This window comes from Anticarsia gemmatalis, chromosome 1, assembly GCF_050436995.1.
Source record: "Anticarsia gemmatalis isolate Benzon Research Colony breed Stoneville strain chromosome 1, ilAntGemm2 primary, whole genome shotgun sequence".
NCBI classification, from domain to species: Eukaryota; Metazoa; Arthropoda; class Insecta; order Lepidoptera; family Erebidae; genus Anticarsia; species Anticarsia gemmatalis.
Genome location: NC_134745.1, coordinates 13,928,319 through 13,950,666, shown reverse-complemented (window position 1 = coordinate 13,950,666; position 22,348 = coordinate 13,928,319). Strand labels below are relative to the sequence as shown.

Genomic DNA, 22,348 nt, shown 5'->3' with positions numbered 1-22,348 from the left:
CTCACTCTTCTCTGTCCATCCCACACTACTGGGTTTATTAACTCTTCTTTCCCTGTCCAGTCAGTTCTGTTATGGAATGCGCTCCCTCTTGAAATCAGGATGTCCACTAACCGTCTTACGTTCAAGAACAAAGTGCGGGATCTTTTGTTGAACAAAGTTGCTGAATCGTCACAATTATCTTAGCGTATATTTATATTTATTTATTATTGTATATATCTCATATTTTATAGTATCTACGTTTATTTTTTATATATCACAAGTAATATTTATTATGTTTATGTACATATTATTTATGTTTATGTATTTACACTCATATCGCTCATTTATCTTATTATTTATTTGTACACTCTTTCTTAACTCACTTTCCTTCCTCTTTTAAACACCTTCGTAATAATCTCTGCATCACCCTAAGGTAGACTGGCAGAAAATGCCCCTGGCATTAAGTCCGCCTTTATACAAATTTGTATATTAAGTTTAAATAAATAAATAAATAAAAAACACCTCACAATTTTCAGACATTATCTTAGGAGCAAATATTCATCATTGCATTCTCCGGCCTCTGCCTTTCCCTATGTGAAGAAGACGCGATTTTATGTATTTATTTATAATAATTATTGATTACTATTTTAAAAATAACCATAGAAGTACCGTGTACCATAATGAGTTGTTTTTTACATCCATAATAAACTTTTACTATCCAATAAGGCATTTTACCTCTATTGCTACACACGTTAAAAGCAACATATACCTAGATCAAAATCTAGACTTTTCTAATTACGATGACTATCTAGAACCTATTACAAAGTTTATTTATTCCATATACCTACAATATTTACTTACAATACTTATTTTGTTAGTACATTTTCATAATACTAGTAGTTATAGTGTTGCGTGACAATAATTACAATGACATTCATACCTGAATCTGTAAATTGATAGTAATTGACTATCATAATACCTATTTAATGAGTCATACTGATATGTCATTTTAAGTCTGTAACGTCACGAATAATTATTATTATAGAGCTTTTAACACAGGGCTTTAGAATACTACTCAAATCACATAGTAATGTTTAATTTCATAGCCGATATAATACCGATATATCTGCCCCTGGTGTGGGTCCAAAAGACTATTTTATAGTCCATCTGTCAAAATTAAGTATTTTCAAATACACTAGAGGCGCTGATAAAGTCTTTAACAGAGATTTGTCATCATCATGTTGCGACAAGTACTACACCCTTTCTGATAACAAAACTACATGAAGTAGGTACCTAAATGTATGAGAATTAAATTAATCTCTAACACCAGAACTTACTAAGTGCTAAATATATATATTTTTTCAGTAATATGTGTTCAAAAAGGATAGGCACCGTAAACAATAACCTGTACAAACAAAAGATCATCAATCATCGATCTCCGCAACGTTTGCAGTTCAAGATCAATGTCAACACAACATAATCCCCATGTATTTGCCTTGAACATTGACATAACCTTGCTGAGAATCCGTAATATGTATTACACTTATTATATTTTCTTTACAGTTTCATTGCAGTTATTATAGTGTAAAAGTTAAGTGCTACTCATATTTGATTGATTAGAATTACTTTAGTGCAGTGTGGAAAGGGAGTCAGTAGTATACTTTGAAGCTAGCTTATTCATTCGAACAACCTAAATTATTATCGAACAAATTGACACCAATACATAAAGTAGGAAAAAAGGCTGTATAACAAAAGTTTCAAATAAACAAAGTATGTCAAATATTACATTGTCCACACAAAACATAAATCGGAACATTCCATTTGAATAAGCGTCGCAATCCAAAACATTCATTTGAAGGCAAAATCATAAAAACCAAAAAGCTGATTCAATTACGCCTAAATAGGCGAATGCAATTGGTCACTCTTAACAAAATACGTAAGAATTCCGTTAAGAGTCGATAAGACAACTCACGGCGGCGTGGGAAGATGAATCATCTGCTGATGTCATTGGCGATGACAAAATTGACAATGTAAACACCGAAAAATTGGCAATAAACGCTATTCAAGACTTTTTGTAGCCCTGATCAATCGATTAAGTAGTTCAACTTCTTTTTAATCCAGTTTTACAGGTACTCTGAGTGCAACAAATATACAGTACATTAACATTATACAAAACTACATTATGGACCGAGTTTTTGTTACGCCAAAGCAACACAATCCGTATCGCATTATCGTCCGAGCATTAACCGGCGTGACAAAAGCACGATCCATTTACAGTCAAACAAAACACCATAACAAGCTGTTCGTGTGCAAATCATAGATCGTGGAGCAACGTAACCGAAAAAAGTGTGAAAATAAAAAATAAAGTGTTTGCGCCGCGTGATGCGTGCACGTCGACGTCTGGCGTGCGAATGATGCGTTAGAAACGTGCGACAACTATACCGATCGTGAGTTGCGCACGGGCAGCGTGTGGCCGGAGTCGCCGGCGCCCTCGCCCTCGGCGCTCTCCCGCAGAAAGCCGCCGTCGTCCGACGACGAGCCCGATGGGTCCTTCGCGGCCATGTCAAACAATCACGTGCCAATGATACATACATGACAAAACACGGTGCAACACTTACTCGAAACTCCAGCCGCTTCGTACTCCGTCTGCGTAATTTATTATAAACAAATCGTCACAAACGTGCGTCCCTAATGGACTGGTTCGAGTTGAAAGTGAAACTGAAATGGTTGCACGGTTGAGTGTGGAAAATCGATGCGACCGGTGTCCGGCATGCGTCAAACGTACCCATACAAGTTGGAAGGTCGTCTAACCATCAATCATGGACCGAACGATGGCCACTACTTAGCACGACTATCGGCCGGTGCTAGTAAACATCGATATTATCTACGAACATGTCTTTCAACTACCACAGCTCTGTGTTTACCTATAAACTAAATGGTGTATCGTGGTAACACAGCGGCGTGCTTACAAACGGCGTCGCTGTAGCAACGGTGCACTTTAAAAATATAATAATCATTCGTCAAGCGATGATCGCTACCGTGCTGGTTGCAAATATTCACCTGCCAACTGATGATGTATGGGAACATGTCTACATTTTCCCCTGCGTTAGTGCGTGAGCCGTGACACGGATGCAATGAATTCCACACATTGATGACTTTACACTGGACACAACCTTCTTTCGTTCGACGGGCGGCTTTGCTAAATGAGTGTACTGAAGTAGATCATGATGAATGTTCTGTTGGCGTGAGGCGTCAGGTGTGGTCTCATGGGCAGGGCGCACATTCGCCTGACGCGGATATGTCGGGCCGACTGTGGCGCGGCGTCTATTAGCAACTGTTCCTCACAACCCAAACAATGAGAGTGATCGCGGCTTGGTACGCGATTCGGACGCCCTTACTAATCGATAAAACTAACTAAAGCTTTCATTTGGCTTTTATCAAGTCGACAATCGATTAGAGCCAAACAAACTGTTAGCGAAAGCAAGCAAATGGCGACTGCAGGCTTTCTGCAAAAATTAGGTCGATTTAACCTTTCTTGTTACCGCGATGAAATGCTTTAAGGTCTGCTCACAACGACTTCTTACCACGTAGCTATTAGATATTGCAAATATTTCGAAAGTACAAAGTCAAAATTTCTATTGAATAACCGATATTATTGCTTTTATCATCTCACTCTTCTCACTGAAAGTTTTAATTTTTTATATTCGAATTCAACGAAATTTTTAGTCCTAAATAGAACGGTCCTATTGATTTCACAATCATAATACCTTCAAAATTGATCCAAGATTGACAAAATATCATCTCCTTACTATGCAAACGTAGTAACTAACGCCAAACATTGTGAGCAAGCCTTTACATCCACAATTTATTGCAATGAAGTTCATAGAGCTAACGCGGTTAATAAATTGGCCCGTAATGAAAGCAAGGCTAGAACTGCATTACCTACATGTTTATTCATAGGTACATTAATATTAATTTCGTAACACTCATAGAGCCATATTGCAACGTACGAATGATTAGTACTCATTGTTATTGAAGTACAGTATAGTAGTAATATGAGTATGAAAATTAAATGATACTATTTTTTCTATTCAAGCATTTAGGACCCGTTTCAAAATGCAAACATATCATACAATACATTTTTACATCAATTTAAAATGAATAACTAAACAGTGAAATGGGCCATACTAAAACTAAACTCGATCACGCTTGACGAACACGAACAAAAACTAACATCTCCCGTCTTAAGTACTAGGCGCGGAGAAAGTCACAAGAGGTGTCAACTCACTCTGGCTAGTTTGTTAGGCATCGGCTGTAGGTGCGGCGTGTGGATCCTCGGGCCTATCGCGAGTTCAGGGTTCAGGGCAAGTATGGCGTCGATCTCCACCTCCTTGCCCTTCGTCTCGCCACGCTCGTACCATTCTACTGTCACCGACCTCGTCTCCAAGTTGACCCCGGAGACGATCGCCGAATGGATCCGACCTGGAAATTGACATAATTACAAGTTATTACAAGGCTTCTTTGCTATAGCTATTTTTATAGATGTAAATGTCCGGCCTTGTGGTGAAATGCTTTTTAGTGTGCTACATTTCAGTGAAATCCGAAGTAATTAGGGTTTTTCACTGTAGTAAGGTCGACTCAGCGGGCATACCCTCACAATTCACAAAACTGAACGACACGGAGTCTACATTCCTTAATGTATACTAAACAAAATAGAACTTTTATTACATAACAATTCCCGGTTTAAAAACAATTTATAATAATAATATTATAAAATATTCAACAAAAACATAAGTCGTTAACTAAACACACATGCACGCGTGCAATGTCACCGGCCATGTTTAAACATCGGTTTTATTAAAACCTTGGTACAGATTTTTCACAAAAATAAATATAAGCGATAACATCGTCTGGATAAACTTTCTATGCAATTTTCTTTTTAATAGCAACATACGAAACATGGTATATTAATTTTAAAGCGTAAAATACTAGAGGCAGTATCCAAAAATATGAACCGCTTCAAGTTATAATATTTGGTGCTAGAAGTTTGACGTAAGATGAACTTTTCTGAGTTACCTACTGAACTTGATATTGAAGTTTTGCCGCAAGAGAGTTTAGAAATAGGGTCGTTGCTAATTTCTTAAGATTGATAGTAAAAGTTTGACATGCTTACATCATTATAGCGATACCAAATATTCGTATAGTAAAAGTTTGACTTGCTTGCATCAGGATACCGAAATATTTTTCTTAACTAAATGCGGGGTAACTACGGACATGGCTCCAGTATCGTTTACCTTACGAAACGGGAGAAACGATAGAAAAATCTCACTCATACAAAAAACAACAAATTGTTTAGATATAATAAACAAGGAATCTTCATAATATACACATTTGTACACTAAAAGCACAAAAGCTTGTATGTACTCGATATACTAATATTCGCCTCCTCATTTCGTCTTAAAAAAATAATTCACTACCTATCATTTCAAGCATATCACCACCAAAACATCATACATTCTTCAACTAAAACGAACTAAGCTTAGAACAAGAGCATCACAGTTCGCAAGGTCACCGATAAGCCAACAGTAGGGGCTCAGTCTAATTAAATACATACACATAGCTATGTGCAGACAGGGAACAGGGAACGTCTGCGACAAAAGGGGGGGGTGACTAGACGCATTAAATAAACTGCCGGGGTAGGTGCGAGTTTCAACAAAATGTGGAGAGATTGTGCCTTTTTATTTGCCTTTTGGAAGCGGTATAACAGAATCGCTTGGCTTTTTTTACTTTTCATATATCTATACTAATATTATAAAGCTGAAGAGTTTGTTTGTTTGTTTGTTTGAACGCGCTAATCTCAGGAACTACTGGTCCGATTTGAAAAAATCTTTCAGTGTTAGATAGCCCAGTTATCGAGGCTATATAACATCACGCTATAGTCATTAGGAGCGGAGTAGCAACGAAAAATGTTACAAAAACGGGGAAAATTTTTACTCTTTCTCTTAAGTGACGCAAGCGAAGTTGCGCGGGTCAGCTAGTTTCAGTATATTAACGCTTTAGATAGAGAACCTCTCATATGCATAGCAAAGCGTTTGATATCTAAGTATAGTTACGGATAGTTTCACAGCCTTTGGTAAGTTCTGGTTAGGGTAAAGTTTTAACTATTTGCATAAAACCGGAAAACAGAACGTTATGATTAACAATATGTAAGTGGTGAAACCAGTACTTTTGGTTATAATTAGCACGGCGTAATATAAATAAAAAGACAATATTATTCCCATAGCAGAAACACGAAGAAATAAGATCACATCTGACCAAATAAAAGAAAAAAAAAACCACAATAAGTACAAAACGCTTGCTTCAAGAAAACGCTACTGTCTTATAAAAACAAAGACACCAGTCCCAGCAGACAGCGAGTCCAGGGATGACAATCATCTCAACAAAGAGCTAATTATAGCGAGACAAGGTCATCGACCTTCAGCCGCAGTGGCTTCCCGACGCGCCCTCTCATTACACGGCATACACAAAAACCACTGAATTTGAAATATTTACACGAAAACAATGGACTATTGATTCAAGTAATCACTTGAGTACTTTAAGTTCTGAATAGAGAAATTATTAGAATGAAAACTGATTTTGTATCTATTCACGAAAGTAGGAACACTTAAGTGGTATAATTCTTAGGATAACTTTTTACTGATAAGTGATATTGAGATAGTAGATATATTTTGTTAGGGAGTTTACTACCAGCTTTTTGGCTCGACCTTTCGAACTAATCAAATTGGTAATAATAATTTGAACAAAGAAAAGCGTAATTAAGATGAGATAATAAACAAAAGTTCTCATTCCAAACAAACCTTAAACTCGATAATAACTTGGCAAAAATCTAATCAGTTTTTCTTTCCTTTAAACTCTTGTTGACGAAGCATCGATAATACACTAGCTAATAGAACCACTTCCACTTTGTAATTTGACTCATCTTTTGAAGTGAAACCAAAGAAACTTCACGTCACTTAGTGATAAAAACCGCAATTTAAATAGGTTCCTTTCAACTTCGCACTATCGTGTCAAATGTAGACAGTTCAGAAAACTGTGATTCAGAGACTACTCATTACAGTTCGAAGCGTTAATGAACAGTTGTAAACAATACACGGTTGGCAAAGAGCCTTGGGATGCTAGTATTAAGATAAGTAGCCACATCTATTAATCCATTACTTAATACTAATGAAAACGTGATTCTGTAACTTTCGGTTTCTGAGGTACATTTAGCGGTAGGTTATCTATTGAATAGCTTTAAAACTCAAATAAAAAAAATGCTATCGATATCTATCAGAAACTGACAGATGACTGTTACGTTTGAACAGCTAAATTTCTGAGCGAACTTAAATGAAATTTGGCAGAATCATAGCTTTAATCGCGGAAAAGATATAGCAGGTTTACAAAACAGGACAACAAATGCTGGTATTCAAATTATAATAGCTAATTCCTCTGTTTCTGTTAAATCTCCATTTTTAGGAGCACTGCAAAATTTTAATACAAGTTTCAAGGTGACACATATTTTTAAAGAAGTCTGGCTACTGTAACCAATAAATAACACCAATATATCAAAGAAGGTCAACCAAGGTCCCATTTTCTATCAATTATTCTCAAAGAGATCTTGACCATCGTTTATGGTAATTTTATCATCAAACAAGTTATCGCCTTATTCGATAATATATGACTCACTATTAAAAGGATAAGCTGAATAGGCTATTGAAGATATCTAGAATTCTAGGTCCAATAAATTGAGGCTCCTTTTTGGACTTGTATAGAAATTAGGTCAATCGTGACATGCTAAACTTAACTATTTTCGTTATTGAAAGGCTTTCGTAAATCGTCTTCACGCAATTTTTTTAAAACAACCTTAGATTTATAAGAAAAATAACCTTTAGTAAGATCATTTTATTGCCCATCTATCTAGAAATCAAAATTGACTTTAAAAGTACTGAAACGCGTCTCAAAAGCCCCTCATAAAACGAAGAGTTGGGAAGAAGAAAAGCCTTTTATCAAATACTTAGCGAAGTAATAACAAACCAATAATAAAATACAGAGATCATTCTTCAAAGTACCAATACAGAAAAAATCTATATACCGTTGCCACGTACGCTATATTTAAACAGTGACGTCATAGGTAAACAGGTATTTATTTATAAGAACTAGAATGATGTAAAGGCTGAATTGTAATGGGGTCAAGGCCGTTGACCTACGTCAACTCGGTTTACCGTACACGTTTCGTTTCGCTTGCTTTCAATTAACTTAGTTAAAGGTTTTTAAGTAAGAGAATTCTTAATGAATGCCGTAAGAAAAGTAAAAGGGGGACATTTTTTGCAAATTAATTTGGATAAGGTAAACTTAACTATCTAATAGAGATATATCTTGTACGATTTTTAAAATGATTTATCCTGCTTTCCATTTCATTTTATATTTTACTGGTATCATAGCATTCAGTATAGCACAGCATCTACAACCAAACATTATTGACAACAGTTTTTTTGGAATGTTCGGTAAAAATACTGTATTCACGAATTCCTATACTCTAATACTATTCTAGCCGTAAGCCCGCAAAAAATATGCTCTATACTAAGTCACAGGACAATCTCATTAAAAAGAAAGGTTGCAAGTCCATACTGAGAACAGATTGCGTACGCATTGTTCCACACTTGCATTGTGATAACGCGTCAACGGTAGTAATAAATTATAGCGAGCAGTTTGAACGTCTAGTCATCACGATCATTTGCGCTTTCACTATTAATGTTGTATTCTCTGACGGATCTTTTACGTATTAATAGATGTTTAATCTGTTTTTAATGTCTTCTTTAGATAATAGGCTTAAGTTTCATGTAATATGGTTGAACAGTTCGTGAGCTGTGTTATCTACGTTATGGGATACTCCATTAGTGTGTTAAATCGGGTAAAATGTGCCTATGATTTGGTAGGCGAAAACAATAGGTGTGTGACGAAGCTTCGCCTTTCAAGCTTTTAATATACGTCGAAAACTAAAATCAATACGAAAAACAAACATCAACCATTTTATTAAACCCTCAACACCCTTCAAACAAACTCTCAAAGGTACTTGATAAAGGCGTTTCCATATTCCCATTGTAAAGCGTCAGCTATCGAACACACAACCGTCGTCATGGTTACGCTCGGCGGGCCCAACGAAAGTGGAGCGAAACGCCAAAATGCCAGAAATAAAGCAAGCAAAAAATCACCGTTATTGAAAATATGTACACGGCGACCCGTCACGTCTGCGATTGCAACTACATTTTAGAGAGCACTTTGTTATTTTAATCTGTTTTTGAAGGCTTGCATACGCTGCACAAGTAAACTTTCTTATTTATGGTATACAAAATGAAAAAGTTTAGGCTACTTTTTTCCTGAAATAATATGAGGTCTATTTATTTATGGAGATGTCCATCAGTTTACTTGCGCTCCGATACATTAATAGTCGTTATATAGAATTGATTGTATTTGTGTTTATGATTTTGTGTTTACACGTGAAAAATGCACTACGATTATCAAGAGCGTAGAAGTTTATCGACTGACCGATTTGTTCATATCTCTGATAATTGTAATTAAGTCGCAATAAAATCAACGTAATTTTGTCATAGATCGTGATTTACATAGATGAATCAATGTTATAGGAAACAATAACAGAATAGATAATGATCAAAATCACTTGTAAAATATTAAATGACTGGGACTGCCGTATAGGCTAGTATTCTTACAGACTTAGCAGGCTAGAGGAGATCCGTATTACGAGAGAAAAATATCGTACAAAATCATCGCCGAATTTGGGTTTTTATCTTCTAAAACCAATGTAAAGCAGATGAGTGAAACTACATTAATTACTTATTGCGTATTTTTCAGCACCCCTTTGAAAACTTCCCCGTCTAAAAACCGGACAATAGTAACTACTACGAAATAGTGCATATACCGGATTAATGAAAATATTTTATAACTAGATTTTTGTTACGAATTGAAAAGTATAAGTACTACTCATACAACCTTTTGTACAAAACCTGGAACACGACCAGAAACTTTCTCATTTATAAAATGATGAATGTGCACGAATTTCGTCGTCAAAGCGTTCTCAACAATGAGAACGTATATAAATCACGGACACAGACATCTTTTGTCTGTTCCCTTGTTCGATAACGAATGCGAAGCTTACTTCATAATCCAGACATTACTCATATAACGGCTAAGGTTTCATTTAATACGATAATCCGTTTAAGTGCTTGTTCCAGACGATAAAATCCCGCCTGGTTTTCTTTGAACGATAAGACAAGAAATAACTGTATTAACTTAATTTTTTATACAAGCAATATAAGCAAATTTTTTGAAGTTACTTCACGATTGGTAGCTATTAATCGAATGAATAAAATAACATAAATAGTGGATCACGTCCCATCTCCTCCCACATACTCCTTAATTTTGGGCCATTCCCAATAACATGATCTTCCAATAGAAATAGGTTCGTGAAGATAGATATGTAGCTCATTAATTTCACTTTTGAAATATTATAATTAAATCCAAACACAACAACAGAAACTCAGTAGGCGTAATATGCAAATATTTGGCAACAACTTCTTTATAAGACTAAGCGGGTTGTTGCAAAATATCAAACTAAATTAGGGGGTGACTTGCGAAAATCGACCTCGTATTAACTTTTAAATAAGCAAAGTAGTCATGTCCTAACTTGAACGGAACAAGATCAAAAGCTGGCAAAATGTTATTTTATACGATGGGGATAAACAGATAGCAAATGTTAATATAATATGTACATAACAACAGCTATTATACGCATTTGAATTAAATCACTGAAATAAGAGATCTTAATTTACTGTCGTCAGGCTCTTCACAATTTCTCGAATACATAATAATATGGACCTTACTCATATTAAATCCTAATGTCCTTTATATACAAGCCGAATGTCACCTTGAACTCCTAGTAAAGAATTCATAATGATACACATTTATCATCAAAATTTATCTCTCAGACGAAATCATCACTATATGAAGAAACTACCACTATATTTACATGGGTGTGGTCTTTAAAATACTTCCGACATTACAAGTAATAATTAAAAGTACCGTAATTTTTATAGCCATCCTACTTTTTAAGACTATACACATCACCGAGTAATCAAATACATACAAGATTTTTTTACAGCTCACAACCGGTGTACCTAAACGATAGCAATAAATTATTTCAATTGCTATTTTAAAACTAGCATCTTTTATCAAAGTAACTGCAAACTTCCGAAAACAATTATCAATTTGTATAATTTACTAGCTGACTCGCGCAACTTCGCTTGCGTCACATAAGAGAGAATGAGTAAAAATTTTTCCCGTTTTTGTAACATTTTTTGCAGCTGCTCTGCTCCTATTGGTCGTAGCGTGATGATATATAGCCTATAGCCTTCCTCGGTAAACGGGCTATCTAACACTGAAAGAATTTTTCAAATCGGACCAGTAGTTCCTGAGATTAGCGCGTTCAAACAAACAAACTCTTCAGCTTTATAATATTAGTATAGATTAGTATAGATAATGATAGGTACTGTATGAAACGATTGCATTCAAATTATAAGTTATCGCAACTAGACGGAGAAGTTGCCTTAACAGTTATACTGGGTTTTAAAAGGTAGTAATAATCGTTTTCTAGATATAATCTAGGCTAATCTTAAACCGATCAAATTACTCAGATGATAGGGGAACGTTAATAGAATATAATAAATTAAAGGACTAGGATATTCATTAACCATCTATTCGTAGTTAAATATTGACATATTTGAATGACAAAATTACAACTTAAGTCCGAAAAGTAAAGTCAATTTGGAAAAGTTCAATGCCCCTCAAAGGCTTTCAATCAAAAATATAGTCTTACACAAAATTTCCAATCATAGTTTAGCATAGTATATTACACTAAAGACAAAACAAACAATACAACTACACCACAGCTACATAGTACAAATCAAATCTTAAGTTCACAAGCATGTAAACTACACTCCGCAAAAAACCTTCTCACTAGAACCAAAGCAATAAATCTTATTATCAACTTTCATTATCCCATCGCAACAGTATGCCGCCAGTCGACCTATAAATCGGCAGGCAATACATAAACAATTCGCCGTAGAAAGGTGTAAAAAATAGATACAACTGCACGGTACGAGACACGCACGCACACGTACTGAAAGCGTTCGGTTCACGGATATGACACTAATTAATACGACTCTATTGTTTCCCTGTATAAGTGTCTTTTGAACATATAGTGGTGCACGAGTGATTACCATATAAGATCGGGAGTAGAAAGTGGTTGGATGGAAATGAGTCTGTTTATTGTGTTGGTAATTATACCCGAAATTAGGAATGTAATGCTCTTCCAGATTGCTACCGCTGTGCTTGATTTGGCTTGTAGAAAGTTTATTCAGGATAGGATTATAATTCTGACAATCATATCGTGATACTGAAAGTACCTATGTACTTAAATATCATTTTCTCAGTCAATGGAATGCAGCGTCCCCTTACTCCTTGCTCTACAATATCACTCACATTCAAATAAAAAGGATTCCCGCGGGATCGATCTGTAACTAATATGTCTATCCCATTATCCGACTGTCAAAACTTTATGCTTACGTACAATAGCCGTCAGTAAAATCCCAAAAGAATTTAAAACAAACAACAAATAAAATAAAAACTTACGAGCTAGAGAGTCCCTAAGGTATATCTATCGGAAAGATCGCTCAACTAACGGTATTAACCAACGTAGCCGGAGTCAATCCCTGGTGACCTGTGCTCAGATAGAGGACCTTTTCATACCTTAGGGAGCACGTTTATTCGATCTTTATGGACAGTAGGGGTTCTGACAATGATCTAACTTAGATTACCGGTGTTTCAAACGAAGGTCGTGCAATTGCCTCGTGTGGCGTAACCCTTTGAACTTTTCACATATAGTGTAATAAAATTGGTGGTGTTTCCTGATTTTAAATTGTTTGATTTTTACAGCAGACGTAAAACGGAAGGGTGTCTATTGAATGTTGATTAACAGTAGCAGATCCTGTCTAGAAATAGGGGAATCGCCGTTAATTCGTTGGTTAATACTTATTTGCAATACCTACGCATAACAAAAAATGGTATTGTATTTCTCAAAACGAAGCTTGTCAACTACTTGTACTTAGTATAAACGTAGCGTTTAAAAGCAAATTAACACTACAACAATAAGGCAATTAATAACCTAATCGTTAGCATTCAACAAGATGATTATTCCATTATCTCCAAATAATAGCTATAACAAATATTTGCAGTACAAAACTCAAGCATTTACTCGCAAATTCGTTTTATAGAAGACCAGTGGGGTGTAAAATGAAGAACGAAACAAAAAGTATCTGTTACGTCTGTCTATCGTGAACTACGGTATTACATCAATCGCATAACATTATGATATAATAGCAGGAATTGTTTGTTATTACCAATTATGGAAAGAAAGAAAAAACAGATATCTTTTCGCAACACTAAACTTCTTTGATAGTAATAGATGTTGGGTATTTTTTACTCCATTAATATTCTGAATGTTTCGAATGAGATGAGATATCAAATGCTTCTGCGATACTAGGTCACATTGAACGGAGGATTAACAGTAATCGGAGATCAAAGATCAACGATCGATCCTTAAATAAATCCTAGAAATCACCATTTGAACCGTGGAATACGTGGCTAGGTGCCAAATACGTACCTGTGACCACATAAACAAGATCTTAACGTTGTTTGTTTAACTGTTCAAGAGAGGGGTCAAAGTAAACTGGCCAGTGACGATTTCGTATGCCAACGGGCGGTGTCATTGACCCCTTAACACTTCGCTTTTAAGCTAATTATAAAACGGGTGGTTTCCTTATGTGAGCATTTTCGTTTTGGTTTTCTGCTGAGAACGATACGAACTAATTAACGCGATCGTAAAATCTTATAACCGGATTAGATTTAACACACGAACAGAGCTGGAATGGATGATGTAATATTTACGACTGATCATTTTATTCTTTGATGTTTTGATATTTTAATCCTTGAGACGTTGCTTTCTTTGGCTTTCATATTCGTCACGATTATCTCACAGAGGGAAGAGAACTGGCAGCACGAAAACTTACGATTGGCATCTATCTACTAAAGTACAACTATACTCAAATCGTGTACAGAATACTAAAGACAAAAAACTGTTTTATAAATTAGTATTGTTGTACTACTAACATAGAAACATAAGCAACTACAATTTACAAATTTTAAGTACTATACTTGAACAAATAAAGTAGCAATATCAAATCACAAATCACCTTCTTAACAAGCAATTTTCAAAAGAACGAAAAGGTTTATGACATTTCCTGAACTGCGACAAACTGATTATACATTTCAAACATAACAGAGCTGTAATAAGGAAAAAGAAAACACGCAAACCGTTGAAAATCTCCTTATCGCGACTGTTACCTGAACTAATCGTGAATACACAGAAGTCTGTACAATAATTGAAAACAATACTGTTAATTGGAAAGAAAAACTACTTGAGATTAAGGTTGATATAAAAACACGGAATGCCGGATGGAGTCTAGCTGAAGATGATTAGACAAAAGATTAAATTCGCAAATATTTTAGTAAAGGTATGTTAAAACACCATTTGATTTAACAAATCGTGCTATAAGCTTTCTTGATTGAAGATTATTATTCTTCTAGTCTACTGAATATGACTTTTATGAATCAGAAGCGGCTCAATTTTACCAATCTTTGATAGACCTCTCCTTCTAGGCCCACTCCGCAATCTAGTGATAATCATATATAGACATTCCACTCACATTTACTTCTATCGTCCACCCGAATTCTATACAAAATGAGAATGTGTGATCTGGCAGCTATAATAATATTATCTCATTGGAAAACTTACTAAATCTATCGATATTTTCATACACTGCTCAAAAACCACAAGTCACACATGTTAATTGAACCATGTAGGTGTCACCATGTCATTCACACAATACAGATCAATCAACCGTACCGACACAAAACAATCCAACAGATTTCCCTTCAATTGACGTCAGAAATACGTTTGCAGTGTATAATTATATGAGAGGTAAAAGTAGAAAAGAAACTAGCTCAGCACATTACATTTCCCACGGTCAAGTTTGCAACAAGGGAGAGAAGGCGTGCAATTACTAACGCGTGAATGTAATCATACATACACAGATATACTATTACGTACTTGTATAAGCCTGTTCATCCAGGAGTATCTGTTTCTTACAGTGTAAATGAAAAACCGACTGATGAATAGCTCTTGGAGACTAAATCAATGAGGCATTGCTGTCTGTACAATACGATAGACCTCCAGAGTAGATTTTGGTCAATTGTTTGGTTTAAAATTCGTAATGGCAGAAGGCTACAGAAAAGGTTCGGGTGTATTTTTTTTTTTTTCAGTTTAAATGCACATAGTCTTAGTTCTCTGGAATTAACATTCGGCGTGTCTGTGTTATAAGAACTCGTAACATGATAAGATTGTCAAAGAAATGCACTCTTTGTAGTACACTGTTTAAAGAAAATCCCCATAAAAGTACACCTCGTGATCTGTGGTTGAAAGAAAGCTGTTATTTTACTTAGTTAATGCAACTTTAACATTAATAGCTCCCGGGTATATCGCTGCGGTGTAGATAGTTATTATCGTTCCCGCGAAATTATGAGGAAAGTTTACTGAGTTGAGAAAGGTCAATGAACTGCAAATAGTCTAAGTTTCTGTATTTAAGAATAACTTATGAACTCAATGACGAAGAGGAAAATGTAAATTCCGGTAACACAAACTTTGATAGACTTGAACGCAATCTTAAATAGGCTAAAAGAAATGCCGATATATGTAAATAACTACAAAGAAATACCACTAAACCTATTCGCTTTCTTAAAAGAAAACCATAACACCTTACTTAAAGGGAGTATTAAGTGGACTGCCTTAATTATACCACCACATATACAAAAGTTTATCAGATAAAACAAATACGCTATTATAAGCCTTAAACAATTGACAAGCAGCCATTTACTACCAACAAAGCAACTAACATTATGTCAAGTGAAACATCACAAATCATTCGCTAACAAGCACTAACAAGCAAAACAAACAGCAGCACGAGGGTCAAAGATCTCGGAGACAGGATCCAGTTAGCCTTATAAAGGCACTGTTGAATCTACTTGGGTCAATAGCGCTTTCTCTGTAAAGCATTACTAATACACTAGAATTATAATATGCTTTACAAATAAAATTAGATGTGTGCAATTATCTTCTAATATTAATCTTCTGTTACAATTACCTAATACTGAAAATATGACGATTTTTTATATTTTTTTATAAATTCATTTTACGCTTTGAAATTTGCAAGTATTCTAGTAAATAAAGTCATTTATTCCCTGTTTATCCTTGAGAACAAGATAATTATGAAATACAGTGAACTTAATTCTACTGGCATATTCTACTACCTATCCTAAAATAAATGTTTAGCAAAAGACTGTTCGCGTCGGCGCCTAAACGTACCCAGGTTCTTTTGAATTGGCCTCACGACCGTTGCCTTTAGGGCAAGACCCGAGACCGAGTTCTTAGTTCCCTGCATTGCAGCAATAAAAAGGCGGAGAGCTCAAAGGGATCACGTACACTCTTACGTAACAGCCCAGATCCAGATCTGATTCTAGACTTAGTAACGTATTCTTTCGAAATAACTTCTGTGTATTGAAACACGTCTGGTAATAGATTTAAAAGCGGTCAAAGGTGACTCGAACCCATCGAAGTAGTGTATTACTTACGGAATTGAGTTCAGAAAATAATTTCCATTACCGATTACTTTACTATTACATTATGTTATGACGTACAAAATTTTTAATATCGAATTAATCAGGTTATCGATACATTTTACTATTCCAATCAAGGTATTTTTTTGGATAAACGTAATGTTAAGTAACGTTGTCAAATTGCATAATAACAAAATAAGCGATTTTCCTCATTATTCCATGTTCTACCGGTAATTAGATCTGCGTCCATAAACCTATGGCGGTAAAAGGAAAATACACAGAAAATCGGAGATTTTTAGTATCATTTAATTTATATACCTAATTATCCCGAAGTCGTTTAATGCTTATTACACAAATTCATATCGCGAAGCAAATTCAAAAAGTCAGTAAATTGCGAGTTTCCTTTTTACCTCTAACTCCAACAACCTTATGATTGTAGCAAGTGAAATATAAATTAATTTTGCTTTCGATCAATTGAAATATAGACAACAAATCCATGAAATAAATTTAACAAGTAACAATATATCTGTTAGTTAAATATCAGCCCAGTTAAACCAACAAGGCTTGAACAAGCAATTCAGAGTGCTAACAAACCGCTAACATTGTGTAACTGTATCAAATACAATGAACACATTTAGTACGATAAACTTGTGGATACAGGTATTTATAGCATAGTTATCTTACAGTTTAGTACTGAACTTCGCTGAGAAACTACTCAGAAAGGAAGATTAGCAATGAGGTATTGGGATTGTGAACGGCAAAGGAGGTTCTATATTTAGACCCGCTTTTAAGCATACCTAGATTTAAAAGTGACATTCCCTTTTACTGGGCCAAATTAGACATCTATCGCTAAGTTTTATAGCATTATTCTTCATAAGGAATGAAAGCATCCAAGACCGGCTAAAGGACTCTGGCTAGAAGAAAGTGATTCTTTTATCACAGGGTCTTGGTTCATACACTGGCATTCGCTGTAGCAAATCTCTTTCCATTTAAGCCTACACTTGTGGGTTAGTAAACAGCTTCAAATGCATTATCATATAAACTAGATCAACAGACTAGAATATTTTAGAAACACGTATTAAGACTGTTATTTAAACAGTGTAATAATTACTTTGAGTATGAAAGTAATTTCTGTCTTTAGACGAAGAAATGAACATAAAAACTGCAGATTCATAACAAACTAAATATTATTTTCACCAAAGTACCAATCCATATGGATGAACAAAACCAATGCTGAAAAGATTATACGAATATTTGATAGGTATTCTATTAGCAAAACTAGTAGTAATCCAGAATCAGTATTAATCCTAGGGTACAAGCTAAAACGATTGATGAAATGCGTAAATTGCCTTTGAAAAACATATGAAACAAAATGGCGAACGTATTTTTACGAAGACTTTTTGAAAATACGTTTAATTTTAACGGCAACATTTGAAATATGAAACACAATATTTTACCAAAATAAGAAAGCTACGTTAAAAAGTTCGTTACCCACAAAACAAACATAATAGACATCACATAAAAGAGCACAAATTGCAGCAGATATAAAACGTTCCGGATTCACAACACGACTTCAAGTAAAAGTACCGTCATACAAACGGTAATGATCCACTTCTTATAATTTCGCGACTCGACCGTGGCCCACATAGTACCTAGTACATCAGTTAAGCTTGCTACACACATATTCAGTTCGGCATTCATCGGCCAAGACAGGCGACAAACCCGAATATGTGTATGAATTTTCGGGAAAAATGCCACTCGACCTCGCCGCACCCGAATGATTAAGCCAAATTGTGCAAACCTAGCCCACATAGCACCCAGTACATTATAACAGACAAACCAAAGTGCTGGCATTAGCTATAAACTTTCGCTATATAAATCTTGGACGGTTCATTAAATTGATAGATTTTGGCACGGTCCGCCTTCTTGGCTTTTAATAAACAATCGTCTTGGTTACCGTGGAATTTTTAGGTTACTTTCATTGTAGATACAATTAGTTACATAGTTTTCGAATAGCTTTACATTTGATACAATTAGACAACATTAAATTTAAAACAAAATTGTTTCAGTAAAACCACATCGACGTATTTTCTAGTCAAAGTTATGACCAATAATTAATATTGCTTGTTACATATCGGACGACAAAGCTATTAAACAATATTTAAAACAACGATTAGAAGACAAAACTATTAAACATTATGCCATTGTTAATGATCTTGTAACAATCATCCACTTAGAACTATGTCAAACAGATAATCTCGACATTACAACTTCATAATGAACTACCAACCTGTTTTCAAGGCAAGCCCTAGAATATCAATTCCCGGAATAGAATAAACATCGTGTCCGTGTGAAGCAATAATTTTCTGCTCATTGAGTTCCCTGACGAATGCCAGAAGGTTCAAAGACCTTGTCCGACCGCTATATGATCCGAGAAGGGTGGGTGGAACAGGGAACACCCGTGTTACGATAGATTAAATTATCTTCAAGACTGAATGGAGCTATCCCACGGAGATTACTATATCTTTACGGAATGACCTGTTACTTCTTTTATTTTTGTTAAAAAAGATGAATAAATATATACGTTCACCTTTGAAGTATTTTTAATTAGGTGAAACTTTTTGTCTTATTTTACAATATAATTTTTACGACTCAGGTTTTTGTTATTTTCTTTTTATTGTTGTGGGCCCCAAGGTGTTATATTCCCGTAATTATACGCGTACTCCACAATTATCTAGTGTTAACGCTTCAGTTTCACTTTAATCGTCTCAACTTCCATGAGAAACAGTCACATAAGAAAAACGCTTATCACATCACCAATTATACAATTAAGACGAGAAAAACAAACGATTATATTTTTCCGTAATAACTAAGTCGATGGAAAACCTGTTTTATGTACATATTTTATTAATTATTTTGCAGTGTCGGCATGCCGTGTGTAAGGTTGCGCGTGAGTCAGCGAGGCAGTCGCAACCGGCTAGACGAGCGGCGCCCGCGCACAGCCCACCGAATGCAAAGATTTGTGCGCGAGATATACCTTGTGTTCACATAATAAATAACATTGATACTAAACATGACTGTTTTATACTGCACTATTTAATAGACGATAAACTTTGTGTAGATTTAATGATAATGAAACAATAAGAAGTTAATTGCAAGGCTTGTTGCAAACGATGGATGATATTTAGAACCTTAGATAGCAATTAATTACAATCAGATAATGTTGAATTGATTTCCAGAAGCCCTTAGAAAATGCCGTGAAGTAAGGGAAACCACTACTTAGTGGGTAAAAGTAGGCCGATTCGATATATAAGAAGGGGATAGCTCTACATCACAGTTGTACCTAGTTTAGAAAGATGTAAAAGGTTAAGACTTCTACACGAAGATCGCTTTCATTTTCCTTTACATTGAGAAACCCTTCCTTTAGAATCACAAGACGTTTTCCGTATTTAGTAAATTTATCTACTGCCTTACTGAATCAAGATTCTCAGAACATTAATAACATTAGCTTATAAAAAAGAATTATATCACGGAGTATATTTATGACTTCATCAAGACGTAAATGTACGATGATGTAAAATGATCTTAGACAAGCGCTCATTCATTCTCATAACGATCTGGCAAGCATTTCTATCATATAAATCAATCAAATAGCTATAGCAGTATATTAGAATGATAATTTCTTTCCATCTATAGGCTTCCTAGTTCAATTTCCTTTCGTGATATTATAAGATTAACTCTATAAATGGGGTTTCATTCCATCATATATTTCCGTTTTGTAGGATCTTGTTTGGTAATTACTAACAGAACTCAGAAAATAAATACTTTTACGAATAAAATAAACGTTTCAGCAGTGATATTGTAAATGTACAGTAGCCCAGATACGTCCGCTCCCTCATTAGGAAAGAGACTTTTGCCCGGCAGTGGGACAGTAACGGGTTATAAAGCAGTTCTTGGCCCACAATAAGGAGTTCAATTAACGCTTTAACACACAATATTTCATGATGGTCAACAGAATGCTATGACAAATACAGACAAAAAAACTCCCACACAGATATTGACAGTTTTTTCAAAACAAAAAGAATCTCATTCTCTAATCAAGTCAAGTTCCTCAATCAACAATACACGGAAACCAAAAGACAACATCAAATGTACCTGTCGAATATTGCTACACGAAAACAATGAAATTCTTCAACATTTTCCCACATCTAGAGGCAAATATTACTACAAAATTGTAATAATTATATTACTAAAGGCATTAGAGGAAGGTAATAAAGTAAATTGCATTATTCATACTGTCAGGTGCTTGTCCTACGGTTACGGTACCGAAATTATAACGTTGTTAGTATCTGAAGGTCGAATAAGAATAGTAAGTGGCTCAACAGTCCATAAACTACAAGATTAGCATCATTCTGTTGGGCATTTGTTACAAAAGAACATATTACCTTGTAATGTGCTCTTTAAAGAAATGTTTTTGAGCCAAAAAGGTCTTTTAATTTTGCGAAAAAGAATTGTCATGGTCCAGTTTAAGAGAAGTATTAAAGCAAATGTCAAAAGCCTGCCTTTACGCAGAAAATTATGGCATATTTAAGGAGATATTACTGTAAGGTACCTACAGGTAAAGTGTGTCTGCTACTTCACTTGCGGAAAACGAACACAAAATCATTAGGTAGAGTTCAAATCCCTTACACGGCCTGCATAAAGTATTTAACGCGTAACCCAAAAGGAAAAAAGCATTTCAAAACTCAATTTGTTATTTATAAAGCCACAATATACTAACATACATAATATCACGCCTGTTATTACACATTAGGTACATTTCGCGATCAACAAAGTTAATTCCATGAAAATCAGGAGCGAGCCTACAACTTGCCACAACTTCTATGCAATAAATCAAACTAACACAAGCAAAAAATCCTACTACAAATCAAAAGAAGGAAAAAAGTGTTATTACTGTGTAAATAGCACATATTACTGTCGACCATGACACAGTATGAGGTGTATTAATTCACTACAAACATCTGATAAAGATTGCTGCGAAGATCCGCATAGATGGGCGCAGATAAAAGGTAATATAACATGAATTATGACAAGGTCGGAATGTCAGTAGCATCGTAAAATTAAGACACACATTGAACCCTTCGGTAATTTGATAAGATGTTCTTCGTGTTGATACAAGTTCAAGTTATTTGTAGATAGTGACTAATTTCCGATAAGTTTAAACCTAAGATTTGGAGATCTGAATAAAAAAATATTATATTTATCACTCTCCCACTGCTTTGCAAGGGTGTCCCTCCAAAGAAAACTGTGCATTACTTTAAGATCTATTTGATAAAAACCGAGATACGCAAGGTTTTCTCACGGTGTTCCATTGAATTAAAGTGAACATTTGTACTTTTTAAAATCAGTTTTTAACTTTATAAAACTTCAGTATTGAATAGAACTGTGGAAAAGAGCTTCGATGCATTACATCCACAATATTCCAGTAAACCAAGCTTATCTTCAATATAAGTCTATAAATCTTACA

The 22,348-nt window shown here is 35.0% G+C and overlaps 1 protein-coding gene across 3 annotated transcripts in view; it reads right to left on the bottom strand.

Moving 5' to 3' along the window:
* The window catches only part of Klp10A (kinesin-like protein 10A), a 69,395-nt gene that overhangs the window by 34,568 nt on the left and 12,479 nt on the right, over positions 1-22,348 (bottom strand). For 2 of the 3 annotated variants that reach the window (XM_076121261.1, XM_076121272.1), the window contains 2 exons: positions 4,268-4,461; positions 2,422-2,529 (listed from right to left, as the gene is read on the bottom strand). In XM_076121261.1, the coding sequence (XP_075977376.1) occupies positions 2,422-2,529; positions 4,268-4,461 (302 nt within the window). The remainder of the gene's footprint in view (positions 1-2,421; positions 2,530-4,267; positions 4,462-22,348) is intronic. The other variant, XM_076121268.1, reaches the window with a different exon arrangement.